This window comes from Geotrypetes seraphini, chromosome 3 (genome assembly GCF_902459505.1).
Source record: "Geotrypetes seraphini chromosome 3, aGeoSer1.1, whole genome shotgun sequence".
NCBI lineage: Eukaryota > Metazoa > Chordata > Amphibia > Gymnophiona > Dermophiidae > Geotrypetes > Geotrypetes seraphini.
In genome coordinates this window covers 89112999-89129694 of record NC_047086.1, presented here as the reverse complement: position 1 = coordinate 89129694, position 16696 = coordinate 89112999, and the positions used below count along the sequence as shown (strand labels likewise).

The 16696-nt window shown below is 43.0% G+C and overlaps 1 protein-coding gene across 4 annotated transcripts in view; it reads right to left on the bottom strand.

Annotated features, from left to right (window-relative positions):
• The window catches only part of GRHL1 (grainyhead like transcription factor 1), a 218292-nt gene that overhangs the window by 151540 nt on the left and 50056 nt on the right, over positions 1-16696 (bottom strand). For all 4 annotated transcript variants that reach the window (XM_033938889.1, XM_033938886.1, XM_033938888.1 and 1 more), the window contains exons 4-5: positions 12303-12693; positions 387-463 (exon numbers count right to left, since the gene is read on the bottom strand). In XM_033938889.1, coding sequence (XP_033794780.1) covers positions 387-463; positions 12303-12693 — 468 coding nt within the window. The remainder of the gene's footprint in view (positions 1-386; positions 464-12302; positions 12694-16696) is intronic.

The window sequence follows — 16696 nt, the reverse complement described above, 5'->3', positions numbered from 1 at the left end:
TATTCAAACTATTTCATAATTACTTATATGATGCTTGCTGATATACAAGTTTATTAAAATTTTGATGTAAACGCAATATCAAATATTTTCAATGCGTATAACAATAATAATTTTGGGGACAAAATAAAACAATGTATACCAATAAACATAGTCGATATACATAATTAAATAGTGATACTTAAGGAAAGAGGGGGTGAATTACAATTGTTTAAGAAAATAGAAAAACATTTAAGGAGAAACAACAAATACAGTATATTAATGTTCAACTTTTCCTGCATCATTCCATAAATGAAAAAATAGTCATTTGGATTCATGCATTGCTTCGTAAAATTAACAGTTCATAATACAAAGCAGGAGAAAGAAACGCCAAAAAACTAAAATATTACCTAGCACCAGTGTCGAAAACATAGTCTTCTGTGTTTATATTGCTCATACGAAGATTTAGGTCAGCAGGAAAGAAAACCTAAAAATAATAACAAAACCAAAAATCATCCAACTGGCAGTAAAGCCAAAAAAAAAAGGAAAAGTTAAGGAGCCCAACTACCAAAGTGCATTATATTTTGGGCTTAATGCACTATAACACAAGATTTTAATGCACAGCAAACCCAAAACTAAGGCTGCATCAAGAAGAGGCTTTCCAACTAATTTTTATTGCAGATTAATGTGCAGTATCTGCTCCTGGTTAAAGCGGAAGCACTTATCCCAGGACTCATATATAGCACCCAAATCTAGGCATGCTCATGAGATGCGGGTGCAAATTAATTGAATAAACTCAGTATCATCAATTGGGTGCAGAAACCAATTATTGAAGTCAACTGTCACTCGTTAGAATTTGCAGGTGCATCTGGCTGTGCACTATTCTATATGGCAATGCACCTAACTCCCAAAATGCATATCTCAAGAGGGGATGTGGCCATGGGAAGGGCATGGGCATGTTATCTCCAAAGAGTTGTGCATGTAGTTATAGAATGCAGGATCAGCACACACAACTTGGGTGCCAGCATTTGCACCAGGTTTCAGCAGGCGTAAGTCCAGTGCTTAAAGTTTGGACATGGGTTACTATATTGCTTATTTCATTGTATACTTCGGTGTCATTTTTGCTTGGTTGTTTCTTGTTAGGTGGATGGTTCCACCTTTAGTTTGGATGAGGGATGGGGGGAATACTTAACTTTGAAAATTGTTCAGTGACTTTTTCTTTGTCCTGGTGCTGGTTTTTATTATGCTATTAACTTGCAATTTTATATGCAGCTTAACCTAAAGTTCGGGTGTGGAGATCGGTGCTCATTTTTTGTATGAAATTTATAGAATCCGGCCCTTGGTGCCTCCTTTGAAAGAGGTGGTTAAGATGGCCCACATTAACTCTACATTAGGCAGTTAGGGCTGGATTGTATAAATGGCACCTACATTGTAAATGCCATTCGGCATTGTTGTCAATCAATTGCTGGGGAGAGTGTGGTGCAGTGGTGAAAACCTCGGCACCCTGGGGTTGTGGGTTCAAACCCACGCTGCTCCTTGTGACCCTGGGCAAGTCACTTAATTCCCCCTGGTACATTACATAGATTGTGAGCCCACCGGGACAGACAGGGAAAATGCTTGAGTACCTGAATAAACAGTTCTGAGCTCTCCTGGGATAACAGTATAGAACATTGAATGAATAAATAAATAAAAAAAATATATGCCACTTATAGCTGTGGTTCCCAACCCTGTTCTGGAGGACCACCAGCCAGTCAGGTTTTCAGGATAGCCTTAATAAATATGCATGAAAGAGATTTGCATGTAATGAAGATGATAGGAGTGCAGATCTGCCGCATGCATATTCATTAGGGCTATCCCGAAAACCCAACGGGCTAGTGGTACTCCAGGAAAGGGTTGGGGGACCACTGACTTATAAAATGCTGCCTAGGTGTGCTTCGGTGTTGCTATGCATCCTGGAGATAGGTGCCAGTAAATTAGGACACATTTTACTTGGCCTAATTTACCAGCACCTAACTTGGATGCCTAGTGGTGCCTAAGTCAACCACAACTATTTTCCAGCCCTAGCCATGCCTACTTTTCAGATATGTGTCATTAGGCATCGGAGGGTGCCTTGACTTAGGTGTCACTAGGCATCCTAAGAGTTCTGCGCCAAACTCTTAAATTATTAATTACATTTTTTTTTTTGATTGGCTGAAAATTGGTATGATAATTGACCACGCCAGTTAAGCCAATTTTAAAAAAAAACAACTGCATGCAAATTCTGAAGTTAGGCCTCACTAGGCGTTCTTGATTAGGGTGTCTAGCAATGCCTGATGTGTGGTATAAGTGTAGCACATTAAATGCCAAATGCCTTCCAAACCCATTCTCTACCCACACCTTGCCCCTGGGCAGAGAAATTCATAAAAGTTAAGAAATGTGCTGTTTAACGTCCAGTAACAGGCAAACCACCACAAAACTCCTTAATGTGATCACATGGTAGCCTACTTCTGTGCATCAAGGAGGTATTTTACTAAATTTTAGTACATATTATCTGCAAGCAGGGCCCGTAGGAATCAAATGAGTCATCTGTCAAATAATATGCTCTAGCCTTTAGTAAAAGACCCTCTAAATGCTTAATGCACTATAACAAAAAAGCCCCTAAAAGAGCACAAATTTTTAAGAAAATAATACTGCAGGGGAACGTGGTATGGAAGTTATGATACAGCCACGCCTACAGTGGCATTAGGAGTTGTAAAGCACCTACACAGGAATGATTCTGGGCCCATTTTTTTTAGGCGCCAGTATGCGCCTGCAAATATCTTTTAAAAGCACTTTAAATAGTATTTTCCTCTTAACTGAGACATCGGTAGGGTGCCTACCAGTGCCTAAGTTAAGGCACCATTTATAGAATATAGGGCTCATAATAATAAAAAAAATGTCCAAAAAACGGCCCAAGTTGGCACTTGGATGATCAAAAAGACAGGTTGTCCAAGCCCCAATAATCAAAACTAGTTTTAGATGTATCTAAAACCAGCTTAGGCCTTTTCAATGCCTCTGTTCACCAAGAGCGAAAAGGGGCGTTTTTGGAGGAGTGGATAGAGTGGGAGGTGGGTGGGAGATGGACAGACTTAGACTTAGTTGTCTGGCATCCATAATCAAAAAGGTTTGACAGGTTGCCAGACGGAACTTATACGTTTTGACTTAGACCAATCAAAATAGGTATAAGTTCTGAATTGGGCCGCAGAGCTGATCACCCAGGCAACCCATCCCCCTGCACTTGCAACGATCGTGGCACAATCCCCTGAACCCTCCCTGAATCTGCCCAATCCGTCCTGCCGGACAAACCCCCTCCAAACACCTGAATGATTGATCACGCTCTTCACCAGCAGGAGGGATGTCCAATCCATCCTGCCGTCCATCCCCCAAACCCTTCACACGATTGAACTCTTCACTGGCAGGAGGGAACCCCCCAAACCCCTAAGATTCTGGTTGGCCCATGTGCCTAAGGCCCCTCCTATGGGCGGGGCATTAGGTGCCTGGGCCAATCAGGCCCTAGGCCCCACCCTGGTGCATCCCACAATGCACTGGGAATGGGCAGGTCTGCCACTCAGAGTAAGGCGGGCTTGCCAGACGGAGGGAGGACCCGTCCGTCCAGCCATCACCAAAAGGTTAGAGAGGGGTCCGGGGGGATTGGAGGGTTTCAAATGGGTTTAGGAGGGTCCGGGGGGGTCCGGGTAGGCGTGGAGGGGGGGTCTGAGGGTGTTCCAGAATTTGTCAGCTAAGACTTAATGATTAAAAAATGTAGGGTCAAGCATTTGGGCTGCAAAACCCAAGGGAACAGTTTAGGGTGTGATCATATGCAATGATCTTAAGGTAGCCAAACAGGTAAAAATGTTGAAGGCGAAAGCTAGAAGGATGCTTATCTGCCATCATTTACTATGTTACTATGCGTCTTTGACTGAAGAACCGAACTGCTTTCTTGTTAGCTGTCAATCCAATCAGATCGAATGTCAGGTGCCCCCACCAACTAAAAATGCAAGTGAAGGCTACTACCATCTCACTTGTAGAGAGACAACTGAGGAATTGGAGGATACGCCAGAAGGATGGGAGGCAGAGCAAAAGAATGCTAATGAAGCTCTCTACAAAAATTCTCATGAGAAGGAATTGTCTACCCACATGTTCAGGAATGGAGTGTCTGTCGCACTTGAATGTTGGTTACTGCAGGGGAGCAGGGTGGAAGACAGAAATGGTACTTCCCACAACGGCATAGATAGGTGGCTGAAATGTAGGCCAGGGTTTCCAGGCCTACATTTTAGCCACCTATCTTGGCTGAATTTAGGTGCAATTCTGTAACCGGTGCTGTCATGTGATTGACACACGATTGATGGCCAGTTTTTAGGTGGCCACCAATATAGGCGCCAGTTTTTAGAATCTGGCCCTGAGTTCCTTCCCACCCTATTAATCTAGGTACCATATTATAAACTATACATTTTGAGGGTATTTGTCTGTCTGCCTGTCTGCAAAGGGATCAAGTCTCAAACTTCCTTGTCATTTTCAGCTGCTCATGTAGGGTCAAATTGCCCTGCATGATCCAGAATTACAGCATAGCTCTTGAGCGCAAGGCGCTAGCATGTAAAAGCTATTTGGATGGAGTGATCTCCACCCTTCTAAGATGTAGAAAGAAGGCGACTATAACAGCATAAGTGAAAGCCTGGAAGTGCTTCCAAACTTGATGCGCTCAGAGGAGAGCATAAGATCATAAGAATAGTCTTACTGGGTCAGACCAATGGTCCATCAAGCCCAGTAGCCTGTTCTCACGGTGGCCAATCCAGGTCACTAGTAGGTGAAGCAATATTCCATGCTACCAAAACAGGGCAAGCAGTGGTTTCCCCATGTCTTTCTCAATAACAGACTATGGACTTTTCCTCTAGGAACTTGTCCAAACCTTTCTAAAAACCAGCTATGCTATCCGCTCTTACCACATCCTCTGGCAACATGTTCCAGAGCTTAACTATTCTCCGAGTGAAAAAAAATTTCCTCCTATTGGTTTTAAGAGTAACTTCATCAAGTGTCCCCTAGTCTTTGTAATTTTTGACAGAGTGAAAAATCGATCCACTTGTACCCGTTCTACTCCACTCATGATTTTGTAGACTTCAATCATATCTCCCTTCAGCCGTCTCTTTTCCAAGCTAAAGAGCCCTAACTGTTTTAGTCTTTCTACATACGAGAGGAATTCCATCCCCTTTACCATCTTGGTCGCTCTTTTTGAACCTTTTCTAGCGCCATTATATTTTTCTTTTTTAAAAAAATGATTTATTTATATAGTTTTATATTTTCATCAAGCATAACAATCTTGACAAAGGATCAGAATATGCACAAATAGGAAATAAAAATTTAACATATGCAAACGTATAAATGTATTAGAAATACAAACAGCTATTTAGTCCACTAATAATGGATTCAAGACAAGGAAATAAAAAATAATAATACATTCCACTGTAATAAGAAAATTATCCTAAATAGAGTAATAGCAATGGTTATCCAAGCTACAGCTGATAGTCAGGTCATAAATCAATGGACTAAACCGACCCTTCCTTTGGTCCTAAAAAAAATCTATTAATTGTTTAGGCTCAAAAAAAAGAAAATTTTTATTTTGATAGGAAATAAAACATTTTTGCTGGAAACTTTAACAAAAAAGTAGCTCCAAGGGCTAGGGTTCTGGGCCGCAAGGCCAAGAACTCCTTCCTACGCCTCTGAGTTTTTTTGTGATAAATCTGGAAAAATTCAAACATTTGAGCCCAAAAATTTATCATTTAAATGGCGGAAATATAAACGTAAAACATATTCCCTATCACTTTCCAGAGCTAGAGTCAGCAAAAGAGTAGTTCTATCTGTAACCACCTCAAGAGAACTCTCCAAAAATAAAGACAAATCTACATTGTCCTTAGATGTTTCCTTAGGGGTCGACTCCCCTTGAGGTCTTTTTATATCCAGGTAATAAGCCCTAACAATTGGAGGTAAATTTTCCAAAGGAATGGCTAGGACTTCTCGAAAATATTTTCTCGCCATCTCCACTGGGGATATGACTGGACATTTAGGAAAATTCAAGAGTCTCAAATTATTTTTTCTAAGTGAGTTTTCAAAGTTCTCCAATTTGCGTGAAATAAATGATCTTTCCTTTACCAATTCCAACTGTGGACAGTCTTTACTTCATTCAAATTTTCTTCCTGTTTCTCCAATTTTTCAGTTAATTTAGATAGGTGTAAACCTTGCTGTTCTACTTTGGAGTAGATAGTTCCATAATCATTTTTAATAGTTGAAAGACTCAGTTTTAGGTTGGCGTCCATTATAGATATGGCCTGCCACAGTGCCTCCATATCAATCTTTGCAGGTCTTTTCAATTCCCCAAAACCAATGTTGTTCCCACTAGAAGTTCCTCTCACCTCTACTTCACTGGTGGTGGAGGTTAATTGAACTTCCAAGCCAGCACCTTCATCCTGAGTTTCCAGTGTTGGCATCCCTCCTCTGTTGGAATCCAGACTCCTCTCACCGGGCTTCTGGGCTCCAGCAGCTCCCAGTACCACCAAACTTCCGGGCTGGGGAGGAGTTGACCTTTGCTCTGGACTCAGAATCATCCGGAGTACTCCAGCGCCAAGATCTCCCGACAACTCCGGGCTCGCCTCCGAATTAGCATGTGTCTCCACACCTGAACGGGCAAAGGCAGCCAAAATTGTCTGCTGACTTGTCATCTGCGGGGCAACAGATGCCAGAGGGTTAGGACGAACTGACCCCTTCCTTTTCCCCATTGCGGGTCAATCTTTACTATGGTGAGTAAACAAAAAAAGTCAGTAACTCTCTGCCTCCCATTCAAGCGTCCGTCCTCGATGCCATCTTGAATCCCTAGCATCCACTATATCTTTCTTGAGATAAGGAGACCAGAATTGAACGCAATACTCCAAATGAGGTCGCAATACAGGGGCATTATGACATTCTTAGTCTTGTTAACCACCCCTTTTTTAATAATTCCCAGTATTCTGTTTGATTTTTTGGCCGCCACCGCACATTGGGCAGAAGGTTTCATCGTATAGTCTACAATGATACCCAGATCCTTTTCTTGGGTGCTAACCCCCAAGATGGACTCTAGCATCCGGTAATTATGATCCAGGTTATTCATCCCAATATGCACTACTTTGCATTTGTCCACATTAAATTTCATCTGCCACTTGGATGCCCAGTCTTCCAATTTCCTAAGGTCCGCCTGTGATTCCTCATAACCTGCATGCGTTTTAACAACTTTGAACAATTTATTGTCATCTGCAAATTTAAGAACATAAGAACATAAGAACATAAGCAGTGCCTCCGCCGGGTCAGACCATAGGTCCATCCTGCCCAGCAGTCCGCTCCCGCGGCGGCCCAAACAGGTCACGACCTGTCCAAATCACCAGAAGGGGCCCCCATGCCACCTTGGTTTCCTATTGAGTCCTATCTTCCCATCAAAGTCCTAGCCCTCCGGTCTTGCACATGCACGACCTGGTCGGGTTTCTATACTTATTTTCTGGTTAGCTTTCTCAGTATCCCACGATCCCTTTATCCCTCAGGAATCCGTCCAGTCTCTGTTTGAATCCTTGTACCGTACTCTGCCCAATCACGTCCTCCGGTAGCGCATTCCAAGTGTCCACGACCCTTTGGGTGAAAAAAAACTTCCTTGCATTCGTTTTGAACCTATCTCCCTTCAGTTTCTCTGAATGCCCCCTCGTACCTGTTGTCCCCTTCAGCCTGAAGAATCTGTCCCTATCCACCCTCTCTATGTCCCTCATGATCTTGAAGGTCTCTATCATATCACCCCTGAGCCTCCTTTTTTCCAGAGAGAAGAGCCCCAGCCTATCCAACCTCTCGGCATATGGGCAGTGTTCCAGCCCTCTTACCAGTTTCGTTGCTCTCCTTTGGACTCTCTCGAGTACCGCCATGTCCTTCTTGAGGTACGGCGACCAATATTGAACGCAATATTCCAGATGCGGACGCACCATCGCTCGATACAGTGGCAAGATGACTTCCCTCGTCCTGGTTGTTATGCCCCTTTTTATGATGCCCAGCATCCTGTTGGCTTTTTTTGAGGCCGCTGCGCACTGTGCAGATGGCTTCAGTGATGCATCCACCAGCACTCCCAAGTCTCTCTCAAGACTGCTTTCTCCCAACAATGCCCCCCCCAATTTGTAGTTGAACAACGGGTTTTTTTTCCCTATATGCATGACCTTGCATTTTTCCACGTTAAAGCGCATTTGCCATTTGTTCGCCCAGTCTTCCAGCTTGTCTAGGTCCCTTTGCAGGTCCTCACACTCCTCCCTGGAGCTAACTCTGCCGCACAGTTTGGTATCGTCTGCAAATTTTATAACCTCGCACTTTGCCTCCTTTTCCAGGTCATTGATAAATATGTTGAAGAGTAACGGCCCCAGCACCGATCCCTGCGGCACACCGCTCGTGACTCCCCGCCAGTCAGAATATTGGCCCTTCACTCCGACCCTCTGCAGTCTACCCGACAACCAGTGCTCTATCCATCGGTGCACATCCCCTCCCACCCCGTGGTTCCACAGCTTCCTAAGCAGCCTTTCATGTGGCACCTTGTCGAAGGCCTTTTGAAAATCGAGGTAAATGATGTCGATGGGTTCCCCATTTTCCACCCGACTGCTTATTCCCTCAAAGAAGTACAGAAGGTTCGTTAAGCATGACCTTCCCTTACAGAATCCGTGCTGGCTTGTTCTCAGTAGGCCATTTCTCTCAATGTGCTCGCAAATGCTGTCCTTGATCATAGCTTCCACCATCTTCCCTATAATTGAAGTCAGGCTCACCGGCCTGTAGTTCCCGGGGTCACCCCTCGATCCCTTTTTGAAGATAGGTGTGACATTCGCCAATTTCCAGTCCTCTGGTACCTCACTCGTCATTCCAATTTCCAGATCATTTATAAATAAGTTAAATAGCACCGGTCCCAGTATATACCCCTGTGGCACTCCACTGTTTACTCTCTTCTATTGAGAAAAATGATCATTTAAACCTACCCTCTGTTTTCTATATGATAACCAATTCCTAATCCACAACTGAACTTAGCCACCTATCCCATGACTCTTTAATTTTCTCAGGATCCTCGTGAGGAATTTTATCAAAAGCTTTCTGAAAATCTAGATACACTATATCAACCGGCTCACCTTTATCCACATGTTTATTCACATCTTCAAAGAAGTCAAGCAAATTTGTGAGGCAAGATCTCCCTCGTCTGAACCCATTCTGACTCCATCTCATTAAATCATGTTTGCCTATGTGTTCCACAATTTTATTTTTTATAATAATTTCTACCATTTTGCCCAGCACCGAAGTGAGGTTTGTAATTTCCCGGATCTCCCCTGGAGCCCTTTTTAAAAATGGCCGTAACACTGGCTACCCTCCGATCTTCAGGTACTACAGACAAGTGAGGACCCGAGCATGGCACTGATCTTTGTAACATAGAAACATGATGACAGATAAAGGCCAAATGGCCCATCTAGTCTGCCCATCCGCAGAAACCATTATCTCTTTCTCTCTCTGAGAGATCCCACGTGCCTATCCCAGGTCCTCTTGAATTCAGACACATTCTGTGTTTCCACCACCTCTTCTGGGAGACTGTTCCATGCATCTACCACCCTCTCCATAAAAAAGTATTTCCTCAGATTACTCCGGAGCCTATCACCTCTTAACTTCATCCTATGCCCTCTTATTGGAGTTTCCTTTCAAATGAAAGAGACACAAGTCATGCACATTTATATTACATAGGTATTTACATGTCTCTATCATATCTCCCCTCTCCCACCTTTCCTCCAAAGTATACAGATTGAGATCTTTAAGGCTGTCCCCATACGTCTTATTATGATGACCACACACCATTTTAGTAGCCTTCCTCTGGACCCACTCCATCCTTTTTATATCTTTTGAAGGTGTGGCCTCCAGAATTGTACACAAAATTCTAAATGAGGTCTCACCAGAGTCTTATACAGAGGCATCAATACTTCCTTTTTCCTACTAGACATACCTCTTCCTATGCAACCTAGCATCTTTCTAGCTTTCGCCGTCACCCTTTCAACTTGTTTGGCCACCTTAAGATCATCACATACAATCATATCCAAGTCCCGTTCTTCCGTTGTGTACATAAGTTTTTAACCTCCTAAACTGTACTGTTCTCTCAGTTTTGCAGCCCAAATGCATGACCTTGCATCTCTTAGCATTAAATTTTAGCTGCCAAATTTCAAACCATTCTTCAAGCTTCGCCAGGTCTTTCTTCATGTTATTCATCCAACATTGTGAAGAGGTGGGCCTGCCGGCCGGATGCTATAGGCCTTAGGTACGGTGGGGGGACTTGGGGAGGTGTCAGGAGTATCAATGTTTGGAGGGGTCATGTGTTTTGGGGAAGTGGCGGGGTGGCGGTTTGGGGTATCGGCATTTGGGGGGTCATGTGTTTGGTATGATGGGTGGGGGTTCAGGGATATCAGCAGTTGAGGCAGGTTATGGGTTCGGGGGGACCTGCAGGCAGGAAAGAGTGGGCATCCCACCTGCCGCGGGACTTTGAAGGGAGGCTTGGAGGTTCCGGCAGGAGGGAATGGGCATCCCTCCTCCCATTGTCGGGGGGGGGGGGCCCTGCCACAGCCACTCAGCTGATTGTGGCAGGGGTGTCTCCCCCCCCCCCCCGTGAAACACTAATGTAACACGGAAGATGGTATATGGGATTAACTGGCAACAATCCAAAACAATGAAGAATCCCACTGTAGAGTGTCTTTCTTTTTTAACAGGAGGATAAAAGGTCTCAGAGACCTGCTTGATTTTGGACAAATTTCCACCTCCTCCTTTTATGCTCAACTTAAATCTCTTTGTTAATATTGATTTATATTAAACTTTTAAATTTTTTAAATCATAAGAGATTTTTACTTATCTTTTAACTTGCAGAGTTTCTAGCCAGCCCGAACAGGACCCATTTTGCCACTAAATGACGACAGAAAGGCTTCCAACACAGGCATGGATCACACAAGGAGCCACCGCCACCCGCTCCTTTGAAGGAAAAACGAGTACAGGAAGGGAGACGGCCAGAAACTAAGCACGCCATCATCGCATCTAGACCGCAGGCCACAAAACAATACCTGGGGGGCCGCAAGTTTGAGACCACTGACGTAACAGAAAATTACCAACCTTGCACCAACTCTTCAAAAGTGCTCAGTGCTCTATTTTATATCAATTTCATTAAATAGCTATAATAAAAAGCTAAAACTTATCTTTTATTTGCTATTAGTTCATATCGGGAAGTGACCTATCATTTCGATATGTTTCACCCAGAGGCTGTTTCAAGAAAAGTCTCCCCTTCCGTTTTCTATCTGCACCATCTCGATCTGATCATCATAGTGCATTTACTAAAGATGCATGCACTATTGCATGTGGCGTAGTGGTTAGAGCTACAGCCTCAACACTCTGAGGTTGTGAATTCAAACCCCATACTGCTCCATGTAACTGTGGGCAAGTCACTTAATCCTCCACTGCCCCAGGTATATTAGATAGATTGTGAACCCACCAGGACAGGTAGGGAAAATGCTTGAAGTTCCTGTATGTAAACCGCTTTGAGTGTGGTTGTAAAACTACAAAAAGGCATTGCACAAGTCCCAATCCCTTTCCTTTCCCCCCCTAAATATATGTAAATACAGTACAGTACACCTACTTTTATCTGCATTTATGAAAGGCATTTCTAAAGGCATTTAAAATCCTTGGGGGATGAGAGTAGCATGAATTGCATTTTCAACTCTAAGCTCGTTATTTTCCATTTAAAAAAAAAGTACCAACACAAAATCATGTACTTTCTACCTATGACAATTTCAAAGAACTTTGAGAACTGTTGCAAAATTTTCACATAGAAAAGGTAACCTCTGACTTTGTGTTACACATGTAGTTTGAAGATTGTCCCCTTAAATTAAATTTTTCTACCAATGATACTGCCAGGATTAAAATGAAGTCCCCATGTTTCTGTGTGCATAGTTATGCTACTCTTTCCTAGCCCAGAACAGGTGAGGACCTAGTTTATGTTTTAATACTGACACTGACAGACAAAATCTTACTGACACTCCACAATCACATCTACTATCTCCATAATCCCAGTGCTTTTCATAAGAATTTCTTCTTTCAGAAATATATACCCAGGCACTTTTCTGCATCAGTCTTCTATTTCTAATACAGAAGAGTGAGATTTCAAATGCATATAATATATATCATTATACAGAGCAAGCACACTCTATGAACTTGCTGGACCAACTCTGCATAGGAAGGAAGGTCTGTATTTGCTTTACCTCCTGCACACCCTCCTTGAAGGTTTCGGAAAAGGTAGTATCAGGCGTCCGTCTCTGGGCATTTGGAGGCTGGGTGCTGGCACTGAACTGGTCATGATTAAGGTGTCTGTCAAACACAACAATACGTTCCACAGGCTCCGAGTGATATGATGTCTGAGGAATGCCCACAGCAAAAGTGTGAGGCTGAGTCTCTGTTTTGATGGAATGTGTTGGCATCGTTGCAATGGAGACAGTTACAGTAGTGTCTGGGGCAGTCATTTGCCCCCTCTTATCGATACCCAGCTGGTTACCCGGTGGAAGAACAATATTAAAAGGCACACTTTTCAGCACTTGCACACGATTTTCACCAGCAGAAATTAACGGTTGTTCAGTCACAATGGGAATACCATTCCTGTAAAAATTAGAGGGAAAACACAGGATTATTATTTGGGAGGGTCAGATGTTTTAAAAAATACAGAGGGTTTAGCATTGAATTTAAATGCTGGTCGCTATGATTATTTTATCCCTTTATTTGGCATTGTTGCTCAGAAGCAACATGTGTCTTCTTTGACTCTTCTATGAGATCTAAATCTCCAAATGTCTGTTACTTGGCACTGTTGCTCTCATTCAGTATCAAGTTACATAAAACAGTCATTTCACCATCTGCCAATTAAAGGGTTATACTCGGACTTTCAGTGCTGCTGTCTGGAGAGCAGCCAGTGCTGAATATGCAAGCAGACCATGACTACTGGCACTTACTCTGGTGCCACCAATAATCAGGTCTTTTTTCTATCCTAACTTTAATTTGGTCAATTTCCCAGTTAGCAGATTGAAAATAGAATCAGGGGAACCAGGTTCAATTCCCAGTGTAGATCCTTATGACTTTGGGCAAACCACATAATCCTCCATTGCCCTTGCTACAAAATAAGTACCTGTATAAGATCTAATCTAATCTAATCTAAACCTTAAGTTTATATACCGCATCATCTCCATGAGAATGGAGCTCGACACGGTTTACAAGAACTTAAAATAGTGGGTAGAAAAGAAGAAAAAGGATTACATGAACTTATGTGTAGAAGGGGGGAGAGAAAGGGGGGAAGGATAGAGCTACAATTTGCTGAAAAGCCAGGTTTTCAGTTGTTTGTGGAATAACTGAAGGGAGCTCAGGTTCCGCAGCGGGGTGGTGAGGTCGTTCCAAAGACCTGTGATTTTGAAGAGAAGGGATTTTCCCAGTTTGCCTGAATAGTGGATGCCGCGTGGAGAGGGGAAGGCTAGTTTAAGCCTTTGGGCAGTTCTGGAGGATGCAAACTGTTTTTGACTGTAACCACAGAAAGGTACTATTTCCTTAAAATCACACTAACCAAGTAACTAAAAATTCTGCCCAGGTTCCAGCATTACTGGAAGGCATAGAGATGGCCTTTCCAGATTTTGAGAAGTATTATATGGAAAGCGACACTGAAAATCCAGTTATGAACCCTGTGGTTGTGACTTATCTGGATAGGAACTGCTCATAAATAACTTAGGACCAAATTCTCTAAGCTCCAACACCATGGTAAAAAAAAATACCATGGGAGGAGCAATTTTCGCTTTACTGGCGATTCTCAGCATAAGAACATAAGACCCGCCGGAAAAGAAAGAAAAAAGACACGCAGAAGGAAAGTTGAAAGGCACCAAAGGGGGGGGGGGTGAGAGTGTGTGGGGGTGTGCATGTTGTTGATCTGGGTTGGGTGTGCTTGGTGTGCATGGGTTTCTGAGTGGGGTTTGGGGGATGCATATTCTGGTGTTTTGGGGCGCAAGTGAAAAAGGTGGAGTTCACACAGACTTCGGGTGGGGATTTTCCCATATTTCCTGTTGAAGGATTGTTTCAGAAATTCTAATGTTTTTTGGTTTGTTCTGGATGTACCAGTGATTTCTGTATATCTCGTGCTTTTTGGTTATCTATTTTGGCATTGTTGCCGCCTGATTGTTTGTGTTGCTTCACTGTTAATAACAAATGTTTAAAAAAAAAAAAAAAAAAAGAATATAAGACTTGCCGTTTTGGGAGAGACCGAAGGTCCATCAAGCCCAGTATCTTGTTTCCAACAGTGGCCAACCCAGGTCCCAAGCATCAATCTACATCCCAAGCAGTAAAACAGATTTTATGCTGCTTATCCTAGGAATAAGCAGTGGATTTTCCCAGGCCATCTTAATAAAGGTCTATGGGTTTCTCTTTTAGGAAATTATCCAAACCTTTTTTAAACCCCACACAATGAAAATTATATAAATGCTATATGTGTTAAAAATCACCGGTAAAGGGGAGGGGGAGAGACTGGTAAGGATGGGGGGGAAGTTGAGCTATGCTCAGAAGAAAAATTGCTAGAACATCTCCTCCTACCTGTCAAAAAAAAAAGTAGCCCCTGTTCTCCCTGCCTGAAGCGGCAAGCAGGGACTGCTATTTTTTAATGGGCGCAGCTGCTGTGTGTGCACACCACACACACAAGAGCTGCGTCTATAAAAACAGGGCCCCCACAACAGCCCCCCCCCCCCCCGATAGCCCCCCACCACACCTGTACTAAAGTCGGGCCTCACCAATCAGGAGCTGCTTTGACACGCAGCTCCTGATTGGTGATGCTCGACTTTAGTACAGGAAGAGGCGGTCGGAGCATACCTCGAGTGATTTCCTTCACTCACCGGCTGTCCTCTCCTGTCTCCCCTGCTAAAAACTGTATTCGCAGTTTTTCAACATTTGTGGGTGTTTCTGAAACGCAACCCCCGCGAATATCGGGGGAGTAATGTATGCCCCTCCACGGATACATACAAGGAAAATACTTTCAGGGGTCCTTTTAAAAAGCTGTGAAAAAAATGGCCTCAGCAGACTCTTGTACTGTTTTTCCCATGTACCATTTTTACTACACCCATAAAATTGCCAATTCTCTATTTTTTGTATTAATGGTTATGTGCTAACATTGTCACTAGCATGGAGCCATTACAAAAAATTGCCACATGAGCACTTACTGCCACCCCTTCTGTAGGGGGAAAGGGTTCATGTGATATTTCTGCCCTAAACAGTTAGCGTGCGCTAATGTGGTTGTGCTGCTTGGCACAGGAATATCTAATCTCTGCCCCCTGACATGCTCCCTCTCTTTAAAAAAATTCAAATATTTTTTAGTGTGCGGATTTACTTGCACTAATTTGTCAGTTACTCCAGGATCCATCATTTTAAGCTGTATTAGGTGTAAGTATCTAATGCAGGCCCCTCAGTTCATTTGGCTTTTTTATCCAGTCTGTATTTTGGTTAGTCTCACACAGTCATGTGAATAAGAGTATTTTAACTGTTATTGTACCTATCTAATGGTTATATTCAAAGCAGTTTACTTATATCATACAATAGTTATCTATACATTGATAACAAATTTTCTGTTTTTGAGCAGATAAGATTCCAGCTCATTTCCCATTAGTTGGCACAGGTTAAGATGTCAATTTAAAAGAGAAAAAAATGTATAATTTTTTCTCCATAATAGTTTAAGACTAGTGCTGCCCGATTCAGGAAAAAAAATTTCAATTTGATTTGATTCGATTCGATTCAGCCTATTGAATTGGTTTTTCAATTCGATTCAATTTTCCTGCCCAACTGATGGGGGAGAATCCCTGGACATCGTGTATTTAGACTTCAGTAAGGCTTTTGATAGTGTCCCACACCGTAGGTTATTGAACAAAATGAACACGATGGGCCTAGGAGAAACACTGGCTGCATGGGTAGAAGACTGGCTTAGTGGCAGACTTCAAAGGGTGATGGTAAATGGTATTCCCTCAAAAACCTCAGAAGTGACCAGTGGAGTGCCGCAGGGCTCAGTCTTGGGCCCGATACTATTTAATATCTTTGTAAGGGATCTGCCTCAGGGACTTTGAGGCAAAATTACATTATTCACCGATGACGCTAAACTATGCAACGTTGTGGGCAGTGCAACAGAACCCGACATCGCAACCGTGCCCGAAACTATGGAGTAGGACCTACTTTTACTGGAACAATGGTCCAGTACTTGGCAACTGAATTTTAATGCCAAAAAATGTAAGGTAATGCACCTTGGTAGCGGAAATCCATGCAGAACATACACACTGAATGGTGAAAACCTAACAAAAACTGTAGCAGAACGGGACTTGGGAGTAATCATCCGGGAAGATATGAAAGCTGCCAATCAGGTGGAGAAAGCTTCAGCAAAGGCTGGGTTGCATCAGAAGGAGCTTTATTAGCTGAAAACCTGAAGTTATACTGCCGTTATACAGATCCATGGTGAGACCTCACCTGGAGTATTGTGTTCAGTTTTGGAGGCCACATTATCAAAAGGATGTGAAGAGAATGGAGTAGATTCAGCGAATGGCCACCAGGATGGTCTCAGGACTTAAAGATCTCCCATATGAAGAATGTTTGAGCAGGC